A 25,328-nucleotide genomic window follows, 5' to 3' on the forward strand; every position below is an offset into this window, starting at 1 on the left:
TGATCCTATCATCAACATTTATATATCAATACCAAGGAAAGAGAGAAGAGGAGCTGATTTCTATTAGAGATAAATTCCTCTAAGACAAAGAGAGCACACAAAAGGCCGGAATGCAATCCAAAAGATGGCTGAGTCCCAAAGCCCAGAGAGAGAAATGAAACCATGGTCACTCCCAGGCAGGATCCAGTCACAAAAACATCTTTTTCAACCTTAGGTGAGGGAAACGTCTAGAGATGTGAGGAAGGCCTGGAATGAACTGGAAGAGGCGAGTGCAACAGGAAGCGGGCAGGGAATAGAGAACCAAAGCAGCTCAAGCTCAGTTTCCCTCCAGTTCCCTGACTCGGCACCTTTTGTATCTAGAATGATCTCCAAAGTCTCCTCAGCTTCTGCATTCTGTTGACTTTATGGATTCTCCATAGGAACTAGGTAAAGTCTGAGTATATCTTAAAAACTCACCAAGTATCACTGAATAAAAGGCTTACTTTCCATAAGTAAGAGTTAAGGTTCTGATCTCAATACAAACATTTTAAATTATAAATCCAGTGGGGTGTGAGGGTTGAATAATACACAGGAGAGCAGAGATCTGACTCCCAGATACCCTCCCGAGAGGTTAAGTAATGACAGAAAAAGAATCAGTTCCATGAGTATGTTTCAAGAAGATATTATCAGCTGATACGCTCACTGGGTACCAAACAGCCACAGAGAGGAGAGGGAGAGAAAGAGGGGAGCGGTATAGTAGGAGACACGGCCCCTGCCCTCCAAAACCTTGAATATGAACATGAAGCTGGAATTGACACGATGACGGATTAACACTGCAAGTGAAAATAGCAATAATTCAGGAGTTCAAAGGAGAAGTCACTGCAGTACAAGCACATCGCAGAAAGAACGGGACTTAATGGAAGAAGGGCATCCTTGGAATATGTGATTAAAAGGCTGGAACAAGCATGTCCAAGTCAATAACCAGAAGACGGTGAGTGGATCAGAATGACTGGAAAGGGAAGAAACTAAAACTAAGATTGGAAACGTAGGTTTCGGCCGTACAACAAGGGTCTTAGCCACAGATTAGGACTTGATCTGGGAAGCTGTGAGGAGCTGTCCAGGGTTCTCAAAGACACAGGGATTGAACTGATGAGTGGGGAAGATAAGCAGAAATAAAAAGAACTCTTAAGAGGGTGTTAAAATACCGTAGTGTGAGCTAGTTTTCACAGAAATCTGGGTTTTTAATACCATACGACCATAAGAAGCACCAAAGCTCGGCAGTAAGGAAAAGAGTGTGTTAGTCTAATCCCAAATCAAACACAGCAATAGAAATAGCAAAAGATGGGAATTCCCTGGTGGTCCAGTGGGAGCGAAGATCCTGCAAGCCATGTGGCACAGCCAAATTAAAAAAAAATAGAAATAGCAAAAGACTCTACTATCTGGAGTTCAAGGAGAATCCTGAAACCACCTCTTCTTTAAGAGATTAATTTTTTAAAGTTCATATTTATCTTAATATAAAATGCCTAATAAGCCCCTGTTCTATTTTGTTTTCCTATTCCTTTCTTTTTTGTAACGATCCATTTTGTAAGTATTTACCTAATGTCTTCTGCCATGGCATGGTGACAGCCAAACTTTTTCATTTCCTATTTCTAGCAAAGAAAGAAAACACATAAAGGTAAAGAGCAGAGATTTATTTGGTCAGCGGACTTCTTTGCTCTCCCTCTAGCACACTTAATAGAATAAAGATTTAAAACATATGGAATAATGCTCCAAAATAATTTGCTCATTGCTTCAAAGTACAATAAGTACTCTTAATTAGTAAGCCATAAATTAATATGCTTAAGGAAAGTGGAGGCTATTAAAGAGAAAGTAACTACTATGATTAATGACATCATATGGGCATAGATGCCATGTGGGAATTTAAAAGGAATTTGAGATCCCCTAAGGATTTTGAAGTCATATGTTACATACTGTGTAAGCAACTGAGATACCCATTATTCAGGAGAATATGGCTTGATCTATATTCAAGAAGGCAATTTTCTTAGCAACTTGAGCCCCTTTACCTGAGAAGCTAGACCTATTTTAATTTTATTCTGTGATTTCAGTAAAATTGAACTTTATCAATTAAATCTGAATTAACAAAGTTACACCTAGGGAAAAAAATCTTTAAAAAACACACGTGTGGCTAAAGCATGTTAATTAACACATATTCTGAATATCCTTTCAGATGGACTGAAATCTGAATATCAACATGCAAAGTAAATCATCACCCTAGTGATTTTTGCTTTTGATCCACAAAAGAACAGTCATAGATGGTTGGGTAGCACAGAATCCTCTCAAACTTTTTATGTAATTATAGGAGAATATACAACTGTAAGAATAATCTTAGTGGCATGATTCATTTATATCAAGATCTCTGAACAAGATACCAACCTAGGAAATGTTCTGGGATTTAAGAAGTAAGTCGAGTAAAGGGTTGCTTCAACAAAGGATAATTTGAACATTGCTCAAGGTCAAAGAGACATACACGTGTACAGGTATTTCTGTACGTGCGTGTGCACGTTATTGAGGTATAACTCATATAGAATAAAGTGCACAAATCTCAAATGTGCAGTTCAGTGATTTTTACATATGTATATTCCTGGGAAACCACCAAGATAGGGACTATTATCAACACTTCAGAAGATTCTTCCTGTGCTCTCTCCCAGGTCAAATCATTATCTGACCTCTATCATCATAGTATGATTTTGCCTTCTCTTAACCATCATATAAAAGGAATCATACAACATGTACATATTTGTGTCTGGCTTCTTTGGCTGAACATTAAGACAGTGAAATTCATCCATGTTTGTTGCATGTAGCAATAGTTTGTTCTTTTTAATTGCTAAGAATATACCATCATTTGCTTATCCATTCTACTACTGATGAACATTTGGGTTGTTTCTAGTTTGGAGTTATTACAAATCAAGCTACTATTAACATTCTTCTACAGATATATTTTTTGTGGACATATGCACTGTATTCCGTTTTCTTGATATATACTTTGAACTGCTGGGTCATTAGGAAGGCATATGCTTAGCTTTTGTAGAGTGTGCTAAACAGTATTTCTCCTGAAATATTAATGGAAAAACAAATCACTTTCTTCAACATGCAGAATAATTTGTGTAGTTCTTTCTTCTTTTGTATCATATACATTTAAAGTTATACAGCCTTTAACGTAATGATTCCATTCCAACACAAATAGCAGAATCATCTGGGAAACCTTTTAAAAATAAAGATTCCTCTATGCCTCCACCCTCTGCCAAACAAAACCCTATTGATAGGTGAGAATTTTGAACTACTGCTTTGTGACTTTACTACTGCATTCAAAAGCTATAAATGCAATGAATGGGTTGAGGAGACATTTCTTGAGAAAATTTTTTTTAAATGTTATGCAAGTATAAGGTATTATTATTTTATCTAATTTTAATTCATTTAAATTAGTTTCACCTAGAAGTAAAAACTAAAGTCAGAGGTGTTAATTCACTAGTTTTTTTTTTTTAATACTTGTTTCACTCTCGCTGCATTTCTAATGAAGAAAACAGTTCTTGATTGAATACGGCAATCATTACATCCAAAGAAAATCTGCAAATTCAAGCCATAAGTGTTTTTAGAATTGAAAAAATCCTTTTTAAGAGCACTGATATGGAGCCTCCAAAAGCAGCCACATCATCAGAAACAGGAAAATAAAAAAATAAAGGAAAAAACTCATCTGAGATGAGAAGGTGAAGATTAAGACTCCTTTCAAAAGATAGTGACATTCTGAAATTTGTCACCTGAAAGTCATATACCTCATAAGGTAATGGTCATGAAGACCCAAGGCCTCATGAAAAACTTCTCCACAGCAGACTATTAAATTCTTGTGTGAGGTAAACAAACAAACAGAGCACCAAACCATCTTCCTCTCCTGCCCAGAAATAAGTGCAAAGCTATAAAGAACTTAATTTTCAAAGATGTCATAAAGGCAGGACTGAAAAGAAAGAACCAGGAATTGCCTGGGAAAGGACGCAGGATATACCTGACATAAAACTGACATTAGAAAAGATACAGCTGAAGGCTTATACTGAAGGACCACATGAATGAATGGGTAAAGAAAGACACAAATAAACTTGTACAGTATTACTCCTGGTTTCTCTTTTGGCCATGGAATCAGCAGTGTTTGTCCTGTGAACCTCAGCAATCAAGTAATTTCTATATAATATTAAAAAGACTTACTGAGAAGCAGAGTTTAACAGAATCATTAAACTGGAGCCGTAAATTTAAGAGACCATCCAGGCAAGCTCTTTTTTCAAGATGAGGAGATATGGGTGACACCATAAAAAAAGAGCTCTGCCTAGCACCAGCTCACATTTTCATGCATGGCAATGGGAAGACCAAATGTTTATTAAACCATCAAAATGGGTGGCCAGTGTCCAAGAGGGAGAAGATAGAGGTTCAAAAGTATCCTCTTGTCTGAAAGGGATGCCGAAGCCAAACAAGAACCCACCATTTTCCTGATGGATCAGTGGTTAGAGCACACAATTCCCTTCCAGGACTATTCCAGAGATTCCAAGGATACTGTCATCATCTGTGGTTCTGTTTCTTTTAAGCCAAACAAAGCAACCTGGTACCTTTAATATATAATGTATCAGCTTTAGAAACTGTGGTGTCCTTCGTAAACTACACCAATACCTTATGATGGATCTTTCAACAAGTGCTGACGCTTTCTTCAAAAAAAGGAATATGTTCCCCCAAATGACCACCTTTTTCATCCCAAAGGTTCACATCCACACAACCACGGACACTTGATACTTTCTCGGCCCATCTTAAACACCAAAATCAAGCTTCAGATTCAACATTTCCTTCCATCCTTGGTGATTCCAAATCACAATTAAAGAAATAAAAAGCCTGGCTCTTCTCTTTTAGTCAATATAATCCCCTAAGAGTCCAACTCACAGAACATTCACATAAAATATTAGCTTTATATATTTAGAAGAGATAAACTGAAACAGCAAGGTGATCAATCAATTTTCAATTACATTTGGCATCTGGAGAAGATTATGGGGCATGTACTTACAATCGACATTAGTCATCAAATGAGGGGGTTCACACTTTAAGGATTCCACAAACCCCCAGAGTATGTAAATTAGCACCATTAATCACCAATAAAAGCAATCTTGTTTCTTTGATCAACAATTCATCTAGACATTCTACACTGTTACAGTTTAAAACAAATACACATAGGAATATTTTAAATGCTTCATTTACAGCCAAATGGATGACTATAATTAACTAAAGAACTGCAATTAAACAGATTCATAAAAATAAATTTTTAAAAGGAGTTTATACAGCAGATACCCAAGTGAAAATACATTATGTATAAATACAGACTTCTTTCTTTGTAAGTTCACCTTTAAAACTTTTTAGCACAGGTTACAAAGTTCAGAGTTGAACTCTTAGCACTCCTATTTCATCAATAAAGATCCTTTCTTTATGCTCTAAAAACAAATGGCTAAAACAAATATTTCAAAGCACAGATTTCAGCATGAAATTTAGCTCGCACATTATTTTATACTGGATACTTACTATATCAAACTTCTGAGTGATGTTCCCCTGGACATCCAGTAAATAAACCTTGCCATAATGTGTGCCCAGTGCCAAGAACTGTAAGAAGAACAGAGGGGTACAGGGGTCAGTTTCTTTTCTTTTTTTTTTTTTAAAGGGCATATGCATTTTTTTGTTTTGTTTTGTTTAAAGAAGATATTGGGGGTAGGAGTTTATTAATTAATTTATTTATTTTTGCTGTGTTGGGTCTTCGTTTCTGTGCGAGGGCCTTCTCTAGTTGCAGCAAGCAGGGGCCACTCTTCATCACGGTGCATGGGCCTCTCACTATCATGGTCTCTCTTGTTGCGGAGCACAGGCTCCAGACACGCAGTATCAGTAGTTGTGGCTCACGGGCCTAGTTGCTCCGCGGCATGTGGGATCCTCCCAGACCAGGGCTCGAACCCGTGTCCCCTGCATAAGCAGGCAGATTCTCAACCACTGCGCCACCAGGGAAGCCCCAGGGGTCAGTTTCTTAATGGACCATTCATACACAATTAGTAATAAAACCATTTGCAAAGTCAAGACACTTAATGTGTAAGTGATCTGCGATGTCTTGGAAGATGCACATTCCTTTGAGAAGGCTTGTTTCCAGCTTGGAGGAAATCACAGAACGGGGCCTTCTTTCTTGGGATCATCCAAACTAGCTGTCAGAATGACTCATGAGGACCCTCATCTACTGACAACTAATGGTGTGCATGTGGCCTGTACACAATGCCCTGATGGACTGAGGCAGCAAATTAAAATGCAGCTGTGAACGTACGACCAACCCATGGTTGAACTCAGTGTATGAAGGGAATGATTTGTGAACTCCCCTTAATTTATGGCAACTGTGTAAATCTGTGCTATCATTTAAGTTCAACATACACATACATAAACACACACACACACACACACACACACACACAGAGAAACAACAAAGTAATCTTATTTAGGAAGGAAAATCCATGCCACACTGAGATGCAAAAACTCAGATGTACTTATACTGTCATCGTGAGAATGCCTCTCTAAAAGTAAACGTGTGATATTAAGTGTCAATGTTTATTTTTGAATGCAAAAAAGAAAAAAATCCTTTTCTGTCACAAAAATAACTGCTGAGCTTTGTATTCATTTTATGACATAAAACTAGTTCCTAACTCCCACTGTTTCTTTAATTCTTTGAACTAACCCTAAAGAAATGAGAAGAAACTTTAGGACTACCTGAAATAGGACATGAGATTTCTCTTCCCTTTTATTTCTCTAAGCAGTACTCAGAGAGTTCCAAATTCTCTGTATTTCGTTGCACGTGAACATGCTTCATCGCAACCTAGAATGAAACGCTTAAATTTATAGGCACTACTGAGTTTTTCAGTCAAGCAGCACAATCTTGAAAAAATTAACCTTACAGAAAGTCAAGATTGAAAAGGATTTCTCAGAACGGAATTGCTGAAAATGAAATTTCAGATCAGGCGCTTAAAATATAAAGCTACATTAAAGAGGCGTCACAAAAAGGAAAAGGAGGGGGTTCATTAGAAATTCAGTCCCAGCAATGCCTTTCACTCCTGCAAGGTTGCCTTTTTTTCAGGAAGAAAAAAAAAAGTCCCCCGGGTAAAAAAATCAATACTGGTTAATAAAACATCAGGTGTGCAGACATAACTAGGTATGACGATTCCACTGCACAGGGCTGCCTGAATGCACAAGGTGCCAGGCCGATTACTCATCCAGGGCAGACAACAAGGCTGCTGAAAACAGGATGTCGGGGCCCTGGAAAGGGCAGGGGAAGAGGTAGTTCTGGGGGGGAAATGAGTCTGAATATTTAAACCAAACAGGGCTGTTTCCTCCAAAGCAAAAGAACATTCTAATCAGAAATAGAGGACTCAGAGGGGTGTAATTTCTTCTCCACAGTGACACTCTGACAATATGTGAATAGAAAAATACCACCTAATACTAGCTACAAACAATACTCCATTCTGAGGCCACCTATGGTAAAAGAATAAATGGGTTTTAAAAGCTCACTACACCCAAGTACTCGACAGTATTGACTCTGCTCATAAACACTGTATTTACTTTCTTAGAAAACTAAGGGGGGGACTTTCCTGGCGGTCCAGTGGTTAAGGCTCCACGCTGCCAATGAAGGGGGCACAGGTTCAATCCCCGATCGGGGATCTAAGATCCCACATGTTGCATGGCGTGGCCAAAAGTCAAAAAAAAAAAAAAGAAAAGAAAGAAAGAAAACCAAGAGGGCCAATGCTTTAATACTGGGTCATTCTCTGATATCTCTGTGAAGGCCATTCTTGAACTTCCAATTATATTTTATCAAAGTTTTAAAGGTTCTATACAGAGTACTTTACCCCAAATATTAATTCTTTCCTTTTTTCTTTTCAAAATTACTAGTTTAATTCATTTAATACTTAAGACAGAAAGGAAACATAAAATAATTATTTTGATTGTATGATTTCAACCTAAAACTATAATTACTTTAGAACACCTTTGAAAAAAAAATGCAGTGGTTTTTATGATAAGCTACCTTTTGTTTAGGAAAACATTTCATCATTTGGATTAGATAAATTATTGTTGCTCCCTTTTAGAAATAACTTTATGTGCTCTTAAAACAATCAAGTTTGATAAGGCAATCGTATAGTTCTTAAAATTTTAACTACCAAAACTATTAATAAGTCATACTTTCATTTGCTAATGAAAGTTTTTAAGTTGCTTTTGACTACTTAAAATACAAGAAAAAAATGCAGAATTGGCCACAAATCACAAATATAAATATAAATCCTTTAAATATGACCCTCCTTCCAGACATGAAAAGCTTTGTGCTTTTGTAACTACTGAATTTTTTTTCTTTTAACCTGAGAGCACTTAAAATCCAGCATAGGCAAAGAATAAACATAATTTAATTAGTCCCTTTCCTGTTTAAATACAGAAACTTGACTCATTTTATAAACTATCATTTGGGCATTGAATCCTTCTGAACCATACACTAGCATAACAGCTTTTCCTTTGAACAATTGGACTTTTTGTAAGTAAACGGGTAGAAGAAGCAACAAGCAGTCTTTTGGACACCACGAAAGAAACAAGAAGGAGCACATTTCAAATGTGTTCAGCTGTATAGTAATATCTATGTTTCACCTAGCACTTTACAGCATTCTAAGCATTAGAGCATGGACTGCCTTCAATTACACATAAGGAAATAAGTTCTGGGAGTTGATGTGACTTCCCCGGAGACAGTCAATGAGTGGCAGAGCTAGGGCCAGAATTAAGAGCTAAAATTCTCTCAACTGGATCAGAAGCCTGGTAAATAGAAACATGAGCCTCACATCAAAGTGCATGTTCTCAAACTTAGTCTGACTACAGTTCCCACCGTCAGGCTCCTTGGCCAAGTTGGATTAAGTATGGTGTTAATAAAGTTTGACCTCTGGGGAGGCAAACTTTGTTCTCCTTTTCATCAATTTGGTGGTTTATTCAACACGCACACACACACACACACAAAGCACCTATGATATGCTTAGACAATAAGCACGTATGACTTAAAAGGATGACGGTAAAATGATGGAGACAGAAATAAAAAACTGAGTAAGATTAAATTTTTAGAGTATGCTTTAAAAGTAAGTACAATTGACTCGTGAACAACACAGGTTTGAACTGGGAGGGTCCACTTAGACACAGATTTTTTTCAATAGTAGATAGTTGGCCTCTGAACAATCTGGGGGGCGGTTAGGGGCACCCACCCTTCCTGCAGTTGCAAATGTGCATATAACTTATAGTTGGCCTTCTAGATCCACGGTTCCTCCAGATCAGTGGTTCTACAGCCACAGATTCAACTAACCAGGGACCGTGTAGTATTTACTACTGAAAAAAATCCGTGTATATGTGGACCCCATGCAGTTCCAATCCGTGTTGTTCAAGGGTCAACTTTGAAGGAGGAGTGTTAGACAGTAGACACTGAGGCAGATGGGGCAGGCTTGTGGTAAAGACCATTTTAGGCAGCATGGATACAACTTGCACAAAGGCATGTAGTCACATAAAAAGCAGGACAAAGGCAAAAAATTACAAATAGTTTTATATGGTGGAAGCATCCAGGGCAGGAGACAGGCAATGAGATTGGCAAGGTTGGTTAAGAGGTGACTTCTGAATTTTATTTTTTAAACTTTTCAGACTTCATCTTGCGTGTAATGAGAGCCATTGAAGAGTTTTATTTATCTATCTATCTATCTATCTATTTATTTATTTTGGCCGCGATGAGTCTTTGTTGCTGCGCGTGGGCTTTCTCTAGTTGCAGCGAGAGGGGGCTACTCTTGGTTGCGGTACGCAGGCTTCTCATCGAGGTGGCTTCACTTGTTGCGGAGCACAGGCTCTAGGCAGACGGGCTTCAGTAGTTGTGGCTCGCGGGCTCTAGAGCACAGGCTCAGTAGCTGTGGTGCACGGGCTTAGTTGCTCCGCAGCATGTCGGATCTTCCCGAACTAGGGCTTGAACCTGTGTCCCCTGCATTGGCAGGCGGATTCTTAACCACTGCGCCACCAGGGGATATTTATGGAGAGATGAAAGGTAACAAAGTGAGTGTGTTTGGGGGGAGGGAGTGTGTCCAAATCATGAAGACACCAGGAAGCCAATACAGAATTCTAGGAAGGGGGAGTGCATGATCAGATCTGAATTCCTGGAAGATTATTTCAGTAGAAAGAAGTGTTATAAATGGACTAGGATGAAATCAGATCTGAAGGAATCTAGATTGGTTCACGGTGTGTTCATTAGTTCCAGGGAGAAATGATGAATGCCTGTATTAAAAGATCTTTGACTCAGCCTGGGAGTGGACTCAAGCAGGTGACATGGGGGTAGAAGCCAGGCAGAAGAGATGCTGTGAGTAAGAAGAGTCAGGAGTTGCTGCCAGTGCATCGCACCTGTGGCAGAAAGTGGTCAGATATGGGGCCAATCACACAAGGAGATAAGATCTCAGAGGACCTTAAACACCACATGAAGGAGCTCAGACTTTTATTTACTGGATGATGAAAATCAGATCTGGGTAGAAAAATGGGAGGCACACGAGTACAGCCAGGAGAAGATGAGGGCCTTGGCTAGGGCAGGGGTGGTGAGAGAACCACCAGGACTTAGGGAGTGACTGGGCGGAAGGGGAGAAGGAGTCAGCTTTGGCTTAGGTGATGCCACCAAATGGGGCAGAGAACCCAAAAACAACAGAGGCAAGGGAAGGAAGGGAAAAGAAGATGAGCTCATTATGGACATGGTGAGTCTCAGGTATAAACAGAACCAAAGGTAGAGCTGTGTAGGAGGCACCTGGATAAATAAGCACGCTATTCTTGGAAGGGTCAGGGTGGAGGTGGCCACAGAAATCATGAAATTTAAATATCAAGAAGAGTACACATTTGGTCTTCCCTGGTGGTGCAGTGGTTAAGAATCCACCTGCCAATGCAAGGGACATGAGTTCGAGCCCTGGTCCAGGAAGATCCCACATGCCGCGGAGCAACTAAGCCCGTGCACCACAACTACTGAGCCTGTGCTCTAGAGCCCGCGAGCCACAACTACTGAAGCCCGAGTGCCTAGAGCCCGTGCTTGGCAACAAGACAAGCCACCGCAATGAGAAGCCCACACACCGCAACGAAGAGTAGCCCTCACTCGCCACAACTAGAGAAAGTCCGCATGCCGCAACGAAGACCCAACACGGCCAAATAAATAAATTCATAAAAAAAAAAAAGAAAAATACACATTTAGAAGACATGTGGCCAGTGGACCAAATCTTGGGAAAACCAACATGTAAGGGAAAAGTAGAGGTGAAAGAAACTGAAAGGAAACCAGAAGGGAATAACAGAAGTGATCAAGAAAGTGATAAGAAAATGGTGTCATGATAAGGAAGTCTTAAGAAAGGTGAGATCCACAGTGTCAAAAGCATCGAAATTTCCACAAATTGGTGAATGAACAAAGTGTGTTCTGTTCATACACTGGAATATTATCCAGCAATAAGGAGGAATGAAGTGCTGATATGTGCTCCATCACAAGTGAACCTCAAAAACACGATAGTAAGTGTAAGAAGCCAGACACAAGAGACCAAACAATGTTTGACTCCATGTATATGAAACATCCAAAAAAGGCTCATTCATAGAATCAGAAAGTAGATCAGTAGTCACATGGGGCTAGAGTTATGTCTGTTCCATGACATAGCCTGATCGCTAGGAGAGAAGGCAGGAAATGAGGGGAGGTGAAGTAAAGAAGTGGACTAAAAGGTCCTTGAGCAGGAGGAAGAACAGCTCCTGTGGGGAAGGATGGGCGTGGATTCAGATGAGCTGGGAAAGGGGTCAGGAATTGAGGCTGATCATGCTCGGTAGTTTCCATTTTCTTAATTAAATAGAAATGAGATCATCCTCTGAGAGTGAAGGGATTGTGGCTGAAGAGGCGGATTGGGGACCAAAGGAGCTGATGAAGGACAAATAAATATCAGCCCTTTCAGTGGCATGTGCACCTCGGCACGCAACATGTACCAGCACATGGCGGGCAGCTTTGGTCATCTGAGCACTGACTCGGAGCTGAGAGTGTAGCTGGGGGGCACATGAGGGTCAGGGCCATTAGAGAATTGAATCTGCTGGTAAAGTTAACTTAGGATAGTTAACCACTTGACAAAAAGAAAGAGAAAGAATGGATTAGAGATCAGGGCTCCATAAAGTCACAAAACAGGGTTAGTGGGAAGACAAACACAATAGCTGCAAGGAAAAAAGGATAAGAGAGCATTGCCCAAAAGATCCTCAAGTCCCAGGGACGGACACCCTCTAGAGTGTGGCCTTAAGGGTAGAGAGATGAAACAGGGCCGAAGGAGGGGGTTTCTGGAAAAACAGAACAGACAGCACATATCCTACTGCCGTGCTGAGCAAGTGCAGGAATCTGTTTACAATGGAATGAAATCGGTAGTAAAGGGGAACTGGGTGGCGGTAAGGAGGAGGATGGGACAATACTGCTGGTAACAAAGGGATAAAGCCAGGAGATGGATCAGAGCTGGGGGTCTGCCTTTTGTGGAGGTACCAAGGCTCACTCACAGGGCTGATAGGGAAGACAGCAATGGGTGAAACTCCCTGGCCTCTGATATTCCAATTATGACCCAGATTGTTTTGGTCTAAGAACGGGCTAAGCGTCCTGTATAGTACTTAGCCTGGATTCAGAAAGTTGGTGGGGGGGCTTTGTTATAGCGAAGACCCAGATGTGGAAATCTATTCATTCATTCATATAATAGATAAGTAATCATCTGGGGCCTTGCTGCTGATTCCTAAGGCCTCCAATGGAATCTCTTCTACTTTCATGAAAGCAATGAGCTCCACAATACTTCTCATCTTAACACTTTCCTACTCTACTACTTAAGAGCTGAGGAATTAAGCGCTAGGGTTTCCGAGAACCACTTGCTACAAACCTTTCACATCCATCATTGTCTGAATCCTATTTGATATACCCTTGCAGTGGGTGGTGTATGTGTACAAATACATTTATATAATATCTCTGGTTGTTGTTTTGGTTTTTTGTTGGCAAGAAAGGAGAGAGGAAGAATGGAAAGGAGACACAATTACTGTTAAAAAAAAAAAAAAAAAAAAAACACCATGCAAAGCACCCAGACACCAAAGTATCAACAAACTTACCACAGAAACAACTCACAGCAGAATCCTCTACATGGGTCACCTTACCTTGTCGTGGACTGTCATGCAGCTAGCGGCATCCTTCTGAAGGATTTCAGTTACCCCATTGGAGAGCCTTTCATACTTCAGTTTGGGCTCCTCTTCACTCTCTTCTTCCTGCACAGAGAGCAGAGAACATGACAGCCCTCGAGGACTTATTTGAAAGACTCAAAACACACATTGTAAGGGGGAACCAGAGATGGTTCCCTCAATGACTGTCAGCAACCCAACTACAGCTAAAGGTTAAGATCCTCATGTTTCATTTTTCCAACTGGTCTATCAACTGCTACAATTTCAATGGCAGAATAAATTCAAAAGCTGGAAAGAGGACTATATATACTCACTGTTGACAATAGTCAACTTTAGCATATTAAATACAATACTGTCTGTCCGACTATGCAGACAAAGTCAATAAATAGCGTATGGGCAAAATACTTGTCAGTGTGCCCTCATGGACATAAAACACAGCAGTGAGATAGGAATATAATAAACCTCTAAAAGACATGAATTTTGCATTTCAAGATTACAAGTATTTTGTCAGATTTGAGAATATCTCATGTTAATTAGAAAAATATAATTATAAAAATTAAGTCAAAGTGAAAGAAAATTAGAAATTTTATATAAAACAAACTATATATTACTCTTCAGAAAAAATATTTTAATATTTATTTTAAATAACTGGTAAACCATGAACAGTCATTATTTATTTAGTTTATGTTAGAATATTCACTGTTGACTCTCATTGTTATGTTAGAATATTCACTGTTGACTCAATCATTTTATATGTATTCAATATTATCACTAACTTTATATGTTCAATTTCACTGTTGATACAGCATCATAAGACATCCTTAATCCTCAGAGTTATAAAATAAAGTTAGGAATCTATGTTGACCATAATGGCCATGAATTAATAAATCAAGGTTATAAAAATTATTACAATGATTCAGAAAAATATTCCATTTTACTTCATCAGTATGTAATGAGAAACAAGAAAATATGCATATACCAACATCTATGATTGGATAAAGCTGGCCAAAAGAGAAGTTCACAAAAATAATCTAATCATTGACATTTCCTTCAAAAATAATTGTGTAGTCCTCACCTTCCAGCTAACATTTGGGTAGTCTGAGGCATATCAATGTTCTCACCTAGAATAACTAGGAAGGCTTAATGAACTATAGAGAAACATCACTCTAAGTCATCAATTAAAGGGCTGCTGAGGCAACCTGAACTAGAAGAGTCAGGATTCCAAGAGAGTGAACAAACCATGGAGAGGTGAGCTGGCATTCTACAGCCATTCTTTATGGAGGCATTTATCAACAAGAGGCTGAGAATCTCTGCCTGGAAAGATGGTCACTACTGGGAGGATGGAAAACAGCAAGGCTTCTGGTACTTATGGGGACGGGGGACGTGATGGGCTAAGACCCCAGTGGAAGACAGAGGCAAAGAAGTGAGTTTGTTACACAGCCACTTTTCCCCAAAGGACAACTGTGAATTTCCAAAGCTACATAAGGTATGAGACAAAAATGCTAAACAGAAAGCCTCAAAAATGCAAACTCACTGCCTTGATATGCTGGGAAGGGAAGAATTAGAGTTCAGGAGCCATCGGGAAATGAGATCCTGGTGAATACCACAGGCTCTCATTTGGGACTCCTGGTCCCCAGGGGATAAGCACAATAGCTTCCCCAAACCTCTGTCTAGCTTCGACTCAGTTCAATCCCTGACTAGAGTAAGGTACATAACCCTCAACCCATCTGTCCAGTAAAGGAAAGGTTGACCCCTTGGAAAAAGAATATTATGGGGACTTCTACAATTCTTCACTTACAATACCGAGAATTCAATAAAAAATTACCAGGTGCACCACAAGACTGGACCAAATGACTGAAAATCAAGGAGAAAAAAATATTGTAAAAACAGACCCATGGGTGACCTACTAACTGGAGTTAGAAGAAAAGGACTTTAATATAACTATAACTAGTATGTTCTGGAAGGAAGGAAGGAAGGAAGGGAGGGAGGGAGGGAGGAAAAGATGAATAAGACAGATGAAAAGGGAGATTTTCAACAGAGAATTGTAATCTGTAAAAAAGAATCAAATGAAAATTTTAGAACTGAAAAATATAACTGAAATTAAGAAGGCAATAGATGGCTCAACAGAAGATTAGCAAAGCAGAAGACAGGATTAGTGAGATGGAAAACAGGTCAAAAGATAGCCAAAGGGGGGACTTCCCTGGTGGTCCAGTGGGTAAGACTCTGTGCTCCCAATGCAGGGGGCCCAGGTTTGATCCCTGGTCAGGGAACTAGATCCCACTGCATGCCACAACTAAGAACTCCACATGCCACAACTATGAGTCTGCATGACACAACTAAGACCCGGCACAGACAAAATAAATAAATAGATACATAAATATTTTTTAAAAAGATATCCAAAGGGAAGGCCAGAGAAAGAAAATGTATGGAAAATACAGAAAAATTATATGTAATATGTGGAACACGGGGAAAAGGGCTAACATACTTTTCAACACAATCCCACAAGGATAAAGAAAATGGGAAAATGGGAGGGAGGAAAGACAGGAAGAACACTTACAGAGGGAACAACTGAGAATTTTCAAAACTTATAAGACATCAACCCACAAGTTCAAGAAGCTCTGCAAACCCAAGCAAGAAATATGAAGAAAATCACACCTAGGCTCATCACAGTAAAAAGAAAATTATGTAAAAGAAAAATGACTTGCAGAGTAGTAAGTACTGAGCCTCTTAAAGATTATAATACTAATAAACAGTCACACAGAGACCACAAACTCAGATGCTTACAGAAGTCTTTACCCCTGGAGCAAAGACCTGCAGCTTCACATGGAAAGGGGCTAATTTCTGGTTAAACAGAAAGGATGAGATATATCAAACATCATGCTACAGACTTAAGAGGTATCTCATTTCATCCTGACTTTAAAAAAATTATGGAGAGTTGAATATCATTATCCCATTTTACAGATTTTCAGTAAAAACTGATGATCAGAAATTTTAGGTAATTTCCTTAAGATACACAGTGGGTAGAAAGGAAAGCCAAAATTCAAATTCAGTTATGAATGCTCTAATGTCAATGTCTTGTATAAAAACTGCTATAAAAATTACACTACAAATCACAACAGAAGCCTCCATAATTTTCATGCCTACAACATAAACTATGTGATCAATAGGAATTGCTTAAAAATGTGTTTCTTTAGCAGGTGCATTAGTTATCTATAGATGCATAACATATTATTCCAACATTTACCGACTTAAAACAACAATAAATATGTATTATTTAACTGAGTTTCTGTGGGTAAACAATACAGAAGTGGCTTTGGCTGGGTGGTTCAGATTCAAGATCTTTTATGGGGTTGCAGGGAAGGTGTGAGCTGGGCATCTGAAGAATTGACTGGGGTTAGAGTACTGGCTTCCCAGATGACTCATTCAAATGGGTGGCAAGTTGGGGCTGGCTGTTGGCAGGAGGCTTCAGTTGCTGGCCTCCTCGACTTCTCCAAAGGGCTGCTTGAGTGTCCTTAGGACGTGGCAGAGGTGGCTTCCCCAGAGTGATATGCACAGTGGAAACCCTAATGTTATATATGACCTAGCTTCAGAGGTCACACACTGATGCTTCTGCAATATTCCGTTGATCATGCAGGCCAGCCGAGATTCAGTGTGGGAAGGGAGGACACAAGGGCAGGAATAGTAGGAGGTGAGGATCACCAGGGGCCATCATGCAGACTAGCTACAAGAACAGTAGTAAAATTTTAAGAGCAATAAACCTGGTTTAATTTAAAAAATCAATATTCCATGTCTACTGATGAGCTGTCTTAAATTTTCTTCTCCAAGTATACACAAGCTATTAGTTGGTTATTTAGTAAAAGGGTGTTAAAATCAAAGATGGTCTACCTACTATTAACTTTCCACGAAGAACTCTAAGAACTAACAGCCACAAAAGGAAGTATCATGTTCATGGTTCTTTAAAAGACCTACCCTTCTTTAAAAAGGTAACTGCGATAATCACCCCAACCCAAGGAGATGCTACATGTCCAAAAGTGACCTGTTGTTAAAATAAAATATCAAATAGCTAATTAACCAAGTCTTAAAAAACTTAGAAAAAAGAAAATTAGAAAAAGCAACAAATAAACACTTCTACTTATGTATCTACAAGCAAGAAACAGAAATCATTTCAAAGCTAACACTAAATGTAGCAAAGGCAGGATGTGTGCATTCTGAAGTAAATGTGTTAAATAAAAATTGAATCCTGAATGTTAGTCTTTATAATAAGATGTCACATGTTGTTCAGGTCTAGACATCAAATGTGCATCCAATGGGAAAAGTTAATTCTAGCCTCTTGACTATTTTGCATAAAAGCACTCATCCACGGACCATTAGGTAAAGTTATGGTAAATAAGGTTTGCCTGTCTTATTTATAAGTGAAAACTAAATAATTTCTCTCACATAAATATACAAAAATAAATACTTTCACAGCACAGTTCACTGAAGCATTTGTGCTAGGCTTCGAAAACCATAAATAAAATGAAAACTCCAATATTAGGCACTTGACGTAGCATTTCACGCTTTTCTGACAGGTATCTTTTATGTTAAGTTAAAAGTGGGGTAAAGGTGAATTTTTAAAGGTGTTTTCTGCTTGCTGTAAACAAAGAAAATGGAAAGTGATTCAAAAATACATCACGGAGGTTATTCCACTGCTGCAGACTATATATCACATTTTAAATTAAAAAAATTTTAAAAAAACAGGTAGATTTCAGAGTTTCACTGTAAAAATAAACAGAAAAAAAGACTTTCATGCAATTTGAACTTCCATGGAAAACAACCCAGTGTTAATAAAAAGCAAATCAATAATTTTTGTTAAATTTTAATAATCTTGCAAGCCTACAAATAAAACCATCAACAGTCTGAGTTGAGATGACAGTTAACTGCGTTTCTATGACAACCTAGAGGAATAGTACAAGTCCTGACTTGCAGCTAAGCGAAGATATGAACAGAGTGACATTTACCCATACAAGAAAAATCTGCAGCTTTCCTTTAAAAAGAATCAATTCCTCAACTAACATGGATTTTCACTAAGTGTACAGCACTTTTAATTAAAGACAGGTCCTTTAGATCATCCTATAGGACTCTAAAACACTATCTGAAAATAAATTTCTTATCACGGTCATTTTTTACTGAGTTTTGAACTTAAAAGCGAAAAAATTCCTTTTGGGGACAACAGACTAAGGCAATTAAAGATTTCTGCTCAAAAACTATTTAGTAATTTGTAACTAGCACCACAGGGTAAATTTACACATAGGAAGTCCCGCCACCTAACTTATTGACTTATGTAACCAACGAGAATATTGTACTTTTCACCTGATAATTTAAATTTTGTGTACAAGAAAAAATAGTTTGGTGTTTATAACCAATTTTTCATACTGTTTTAACTCTATCCACATCTTTCACACATCAGTACATTTTTTTTTTTTTTTTGCGGTACGCAGGCCTCTTACTGCTGTGGCCTCTCCCGTTGCGGAGCACAGGCTCCGGACGCGCAGGCTCAGCGGCCATGGCTCACAGGCCCAGCCACTCCGCGGCATGTGGGATCTTCCCGGACCGGGGCACGAACCCGTGTGCCCTGCATCAGCAGGAGGACTCTCAACCACTGTGCCACCAGGGAAGCCCCACATCGGTACATTTTATGTACCACTGTGACAATTCAAATGAAGACCTGAATTTTATTTAAAAAAAAAAAAAAAAAGTGTGTCATGAATTCAGGGGGTTCACAGAAAGATCATTACATTTTCTACTGTTCCTATTAATATAGAACTTAAAATGTTATTTCTGGATATCAGTTCTTTGTTAAAATACAGTTTTGTCTTGTTTGGGTTTTTTTCACAAAACAAAATGATACTAGATACACTGAAGGAGTGAGCTGAGATATTTACAAAGTCCAAGTTAAGTGAGTGGAGAATATCACCAGTGGAGCACTCCTGGACAATTCACAATCTCACTCTATGGACATGTCCTTCATCACATCCAGCCTCACCTATGAGAAAGACCTCAGTTGAACCTCTAGGAGTTTTAATAAGATGAATGGATTAGTTGATCTCATCATCAACTACATCTGACCAGGGGCAAATCCTTTTAATAAATATCCAATGTTTTCAAGCTAGATACAATAGGGAACACTAACATCCTCAAAAACAAAACAAAACAAAACAAAATTCTCATTGTCTAAAAAAAAAACAGTCTGAACTTCCACAGGAAAAAACCAAGTCTTAATAAAAAGCAAATCAATAACCAGCCATCAGTCTGAAAGTATAAAGGCTTTCTTCCTTGAGAACATTGTCTCTAGAATTCTAGTTACTTTAATAAGAATTGAAATACTCAAAATTGGTAGTCACCCTTATAAGTTTAAAGTATTTTTAAAAAGCTATCAAAATCTAGTGTCAGACATTTGAACTTTAGAAAATTTGTATTTGAAACCATTTTCTCTCTTAACAAATAATTCACTTCATAAGAAGCCCCATGATATATTAAAATATTTCTTTTTGATCACTATTTATTAGAGGAGATAGACAGAGAAGAAAAAAATAAAACACAGTAGGTGCCAGATACAAATAAGAATTTTTTAAAGCATAATTGAAATTACACTGTAAGTCAATCAAAACACACAAGTCGCAAAAACATAACTAACAAATTTTTAAGGAATAGAACTATTCACTACAACAGTAACTGCATCAACTTTACTATCAACAAAGGTAATATAAATAGTCAAGAACTATTTATTATTGTGCATATGCGTTTATTTGAAACTGTAACTTTACCAATAAACGTACATGGGCAATAAAGGACATCTCCACCTATGTCATATCAATCTGGAGCTTTTCCAGAAACAGTAGAAGAGGCTTATGATTAGAAAAGCTGTATAAAAAAGACGAACTGTAAGACTCAATATTCATCAAGAAATTAGGACCTTTTTATTAACTTTGTATTTGCCCCCTCCCCAAATGACTGTCACCTCCTTAAAAGGGCAAGTGCCACTACTGACTGTTATAGGTGACAGTTCTATTACAAAAGGATGATTTTACTTACACAAAAAGATGACTATCTGGTAGGGAAGATGGCTTCATATAGCCTTCTAAAATGTCAAAACCTATCAAGAAAACTAAATAAACAAGCCAAGAGAGTAACTTCTGGTTTCCATTAATAACACAAGGTATTACAGCTGCCTCAATGACCAAACTTTTTAAGAAACTGACATGGAGATAATGGAATTCATCTACAATAAAACAACTGTGGTCAAAGCTCCCAGGATGCCTTTCCATCAGACTGGTGACAGACAAGCAATTACATTCTTAAATGAATGCAAATAATGTTGTTCCATTTTTTACTTTCAAGCAATACTGCTATTATTGAAAACACATATTAATCAAAAACAAGTAGCTGAAATTAGGAGCCGATAAATGTAATCTAGATGACATGGGTCTAACTTTTTCATATAGATAGAAAATTCCGATGAGTCTACTCATATGCATATATTATTTTTTAAAGCTTAAAATGCATATGGTTAAATAAGTAGTATTCAACTGGAGGTAATTTTGCCCACCCCCCAAGTCATTTACTTGGCAATGTCTGGGGACATTTTTGTTGTCACAACTGAATTGGGGGAGAAGATGCTACTGGTATCTAGTGGGGTAGAGGCCAGGGATGATGGTAAATATCCTACAGTGGACAGGACAATCTCCCGGAACAAAAAATTATCTGGTCCAAAATGCCAATAGTGCCAAGGTCAAGAAACCCTGGGTTAAATAAATTTCACAAGATCAAATATGACAGAGACCCTAAAATCTGTTTTCAAAGACGATTTAATAACAAAGGGAAAGGTTCTCAAAACGTCTTATTAGGTGAACAAGGAGGTCATAAAAGCCTGCTTTGCGTGATCCAAGTGTTATTGAAGAAATTCATATACACATGTGGGGGGAAAATGAGAAGAATAAACACCAAAATATCAATAGTAACCTCCCTAAGCTTCGGTTTCTTCATCTGTAGAATGAGAGTGATAACAGGACTCCCATCACAGGGTTGCTGTAACCATTACAGAAGATGGCAAATAAAAATCATTACTGTGATCTACTGCCAATATTTTCTAAACTTGCTAAAATCAATATGCATTATATTTATTATAGAATTATTATATTTATATATTTTTACAACCACTGTTCAACATCCTCTTCAAAATTTTGTATCTACTGAACTAAGATTCTTTTTTTGTTTGTTTGTTTTTTGCGGTATGCGGGCCTCTCACTGTTGCGGCCTCTCCCGTTGCAGAGCACAGGCTCCAGACGCACAGGCTCAGCGGCCATGGCTCACGGGCCCAGCCGCTCCGCGGCATGTGGGATCTTCCCGGACCGGGGCACGAACCCGTGTCCCCTGCATCGGCAGGCGGACTCTCAACCACTGCGCCACCAGGGAAGCCCCTGAACTGAGATTCTTATCTCTTAAAGCTGCTCTCCTTCCTGTTTAACACTTTGACTAGAAAAGTGAGAAAAAGTTGAGCCTCTAATCATTGAAGAGCTCTACTTGAGATTCACAAGATATGCAGTCTTCATAAACCCTGATCTCTCTTTTGCTCTGTAGTATCAGAATTTCATGTTCAATTCAAGGAGGAATTTATATTGGGAAAGCGCTAAGAATATAGAGAGGAGGGGGGAAAATGAGAAAAGCAAATAAGCTTTTCATTTCCTTCCAGCCATATGGAATAACCTGACCAATCTTCAAGATATGCCATTCAGGTGCACAATTTCCGCCACTAAAGCCAACAAAACCCTCTTTTCCTTTCTTCCCAATACCCCTTGGTGATCCCAAGAGCCTCAGAAGCAGGGTTTATGCCTTTTCACTGTTCTGAACTTCACCTAACAAAACCGTGGGTACCTAACAAAGGCCAGTGAAAACACAAGTACATCGTTAACGGCAGACCGAGTTTAGGAAGAAGCTTTTCTGAGACATGCTCATTTAGATTTCCACACAGGAAAATCCAAATCATAGAATAGCAGCCAAAAGGAACCTCAGAGATCATCAAAATTATGGGTTATCTTACAGACATGGGGAGGGGAGGGGATGGGGAGATGGAGATACCAAACAAAGGCAAAGAGCAGCAGACAGTAGTAGTAGCAACAGAGGTCCCACAAACTCAATGTTCATGACAAATTTACATTTATTTTATTTATTTATTGTTTTTGGTACACGGGCCTCTCACTGTTGTGGCCTCTCCCATTGCGGAGCACAGGCTCCGGACACGCAGGCCCAGCGGCCATGGCTCACGGGCCCAGCCGCTCCGCGGCACGTGGGATCCCCCCAGACCGGGGCACGAACCCATGTCCCCTGCATCAGCAGGCGGACCCTCAACCACTGCGCCACCAGGGAAGCCCACATTTATTTTTAATTTCTATGTTTATTGTTATATTAAAAAGTAAAATGCCACAGTTCCTTGAGATTATTTTTTGTCTGTGAGGAGATTAAATACCTCTCAAGCATCTTTCAATTGGTCATTCCCTATTCCAGGTGCAAAGAAGCACCTGGCTAGCTAGCCCCACCAAAGCCTCTGACAGCTTCTCAATAATTTCCATGAAGAAACAGATACAGATAAAAGCCCCACATAGCAATAAAAATTAAGATAAACCATTACCAAAGTCAAGGAGAAACTGATACGTATGTTGAACATGAACTCATGACACATCTTGATTTGGTTCATGAAAAAGTAACCCACCTGAACAAAATGTAGAAAGATGCTTTTGGCTCTCCCACCAACGCTCCAGGCCCATGACTCAGAGCCTGCCCCATTCGACAGAGCGGACACCCACCCCACCCATTAGGGATTGTTTTTCTCCAGAAGGAGGTGACTATCTACAGCTTCTGCCCACTGTTTCTCTACACTTTCAACCTTAGCCACCATCTGCTTACATCGCCCTCCTATGGGCAGAGACTATAAGTCCCTAACAGCTGGATAGTGCATTACTGACAGTCTGGGAGTTCCAGCTGTAAGCACTGCAGGACCGAGAAAACACTGGCATAAGGAAGGTGGGTATTGCAGGGAGCCAGAGAACGCTAATAAAGGTAAAAGCAAAAATGCATTAATAAACCAGAATACGGAATAATGAGTAAGTCCAAGGGTTAGCACTTTTTAAAGACAAACAGAATAAGATAACCACCGTACACACTGACAAAATAAAAATCATCAAAGTACTACCTACCTCCTGCAGAAAGGTACCTAGCCTAGACTGTTTTAGCAGCAAGTTCTATTAAAAACCCTCAAAGAATAGAAAATTCCTAAGTTATTTAAACTATCCCACGACACTGAAATAAACACTTCCTAACTCATTTTGAAAAGGGAGCATAACTGTAATATCAAAACTCCTGAAGAATACAACAAAGGAAAAAAAAGAAAAAAACAGAGTTCAGTTATCTGATGCAAGAATGTAAATGTAAAAATTCAAAATAGAATATCATAAAGCAAACTCTGCATATATTAATAGAAAGCTTGGTGATCATATCGATCAAATATTGTAGAACTGCAAAGACTGGCTATTAAGAGATCTGATTTCATCATCTGATAGGTCAAAGTAAAAGCCCCAAAGGCCCACACTGACAGATACAGAAACAGCATTTATAAAATTAAACACTCATTTCTGATTTAAAAAAAAAAACAACTTTCAGTAAATAGAGATCTAATATCACTTTATTTTTCAAAACTGATTTAGAAATTTCAGCCAAGGTGAAAGACAAGAAGATGAAAAACAATAAATGTAGCATTGTTAGGATGGTAGTTGAAGATGTATGGAAAAAACAAAACAAAGTTTATAATGATGAATTTTGTGTCAACTTGACTGGGCCATGGAGTGCCCAGATATTCAGCAAATCATTATCCTGGGTGTTTCTGTGATGTGTTTTTGGAGGGCAATAACATCTAAATTGGTAGACTGAGTTAAGTAGATTGCCTTCCCCAGTGTGGGTGGGCCTCACCAAATCAGTTGAAGGCCTAAATATACCCTCTCACCGAGTGAAAGAGTTCTTCCTGCCTAACTGTCTTGCAAGTGGGTGACTTCTTTCCTGTCTTAGGATTTGAACTGAAACATCAGCTCCTTCTGGGTCTCCAGCTTTCTGACTCACCCTGAAGGTCTTGGGACTTGCCGGCTCCATAATCACGTGAGCCAGTACCTTATAATAAACCTTTCTCTCTCTTCTAGATCCTACTGGTCTCTCTCAGATCCTCTCTCTCTCTCAAATCTCTCCTGCTCTTCCCCCCTCCCCCCTCCCTCTCTCTCAGCTCCTGTTGGTCCTAAATAGAGCCCATTGGTTCTGTTTCTCTACTGAACCCTGACTAATACACAGCTCTTGCCAAGCCAGAGAGAGCTGGCCTGGGCTGCTGGCCCCCTTCCCCCAAATCAACCCTGAAGATTGTATACAAATGATAGGAAGGAGGGATTCCAGAATAATATCCCTGAGTGAGAAACCATGGAAGCAAGTGAAATCATCTAGAAGGGGGAGCTGTTAAGACCTGATGCTCACCTCTCCCCCACAATGCCTAACTGGGAGGTTTCGCTGCTCCTTTCACTACAGAAATCAGCAGGAACAGCCGAGCCCTTGCAAGGGTGAGGACTGACCTGCATTCACTCCTCTGGCTTCTAGCCTTCCGCCACCAAGTGGAGATTACCTCCTCCCAGGGCTGCTTCCCTGTAGATTTACCTCAAGGGCACTTTACAAAGGCTCAGAAGACTCTCAGAAACTCCCACACTGAAACATAGTTTTCGAGGACATATCCAAATAGAAAGCAAAAATCTAGGAGATGCTGTAAGAGATACGAGAAATAAGAATGATCAAAAAAATCTTGGTAAAGGGCTTCCCTGGTGGCACAGTGGTTAAGAATCCGCCTGCCAATGCAGGGGACACGGGCTCGAGCCCTGGTCCGAGAAGATCCCACATGTCGCGGAACAACTAAGCCCGTGCGCCACAACTACTGACCCCGTGTGCCACGACTACTGAAGCCCGCGCACCTAGAGCACGTGCTCCGCAACAAG

At 39.3% G+C, this 25,328-nt stretch overlaps 1 protein-coding gene across 3 annotated transcripts in view; it reads right to left on the minus strand.

The window, feature by feature from the left end:
* Nucleotides 1-25,328, minus strand: part of VPS41 (VPS41 subunit of HOPS complex) — a gene marked incomplete at its 5' end in the record, with an annotated part of 191,650 nt that overhangs the window by 138,662 nt on the left and 27,660 nt on the right. For all 3 annotated transcript variants that reach the window (XM_079711715.1, XM_079711713.1, XM_079711714.1), the window contains 2 exons: nt 5,584-5,661; nt 13,255-13,362. In XM_079711715.1, the coding sequence (XP_079567841.1) occupies nt 5,584-5,661; nt 13,255-13,362 (186 nt within the window). The remainder of the gene's footprint in view (nt 1-5,583; nt 5,662-13,254; nt 13,363-25,328) is intronic.

Source organism: Hyperoodon ampullatus (genome assembly GCF_949752795.1).
Source record: "Hyperoodon ampullatus genome assembly, chromosome: 9".
NCBI classification, from domain to species: domain Eukaryota; kingdom Metazoa; phylum Chordata; class Mammalia; order Artiodactyla; family Ziphiidae; genus Hyperoodon; species Hyperoodon ampullatus.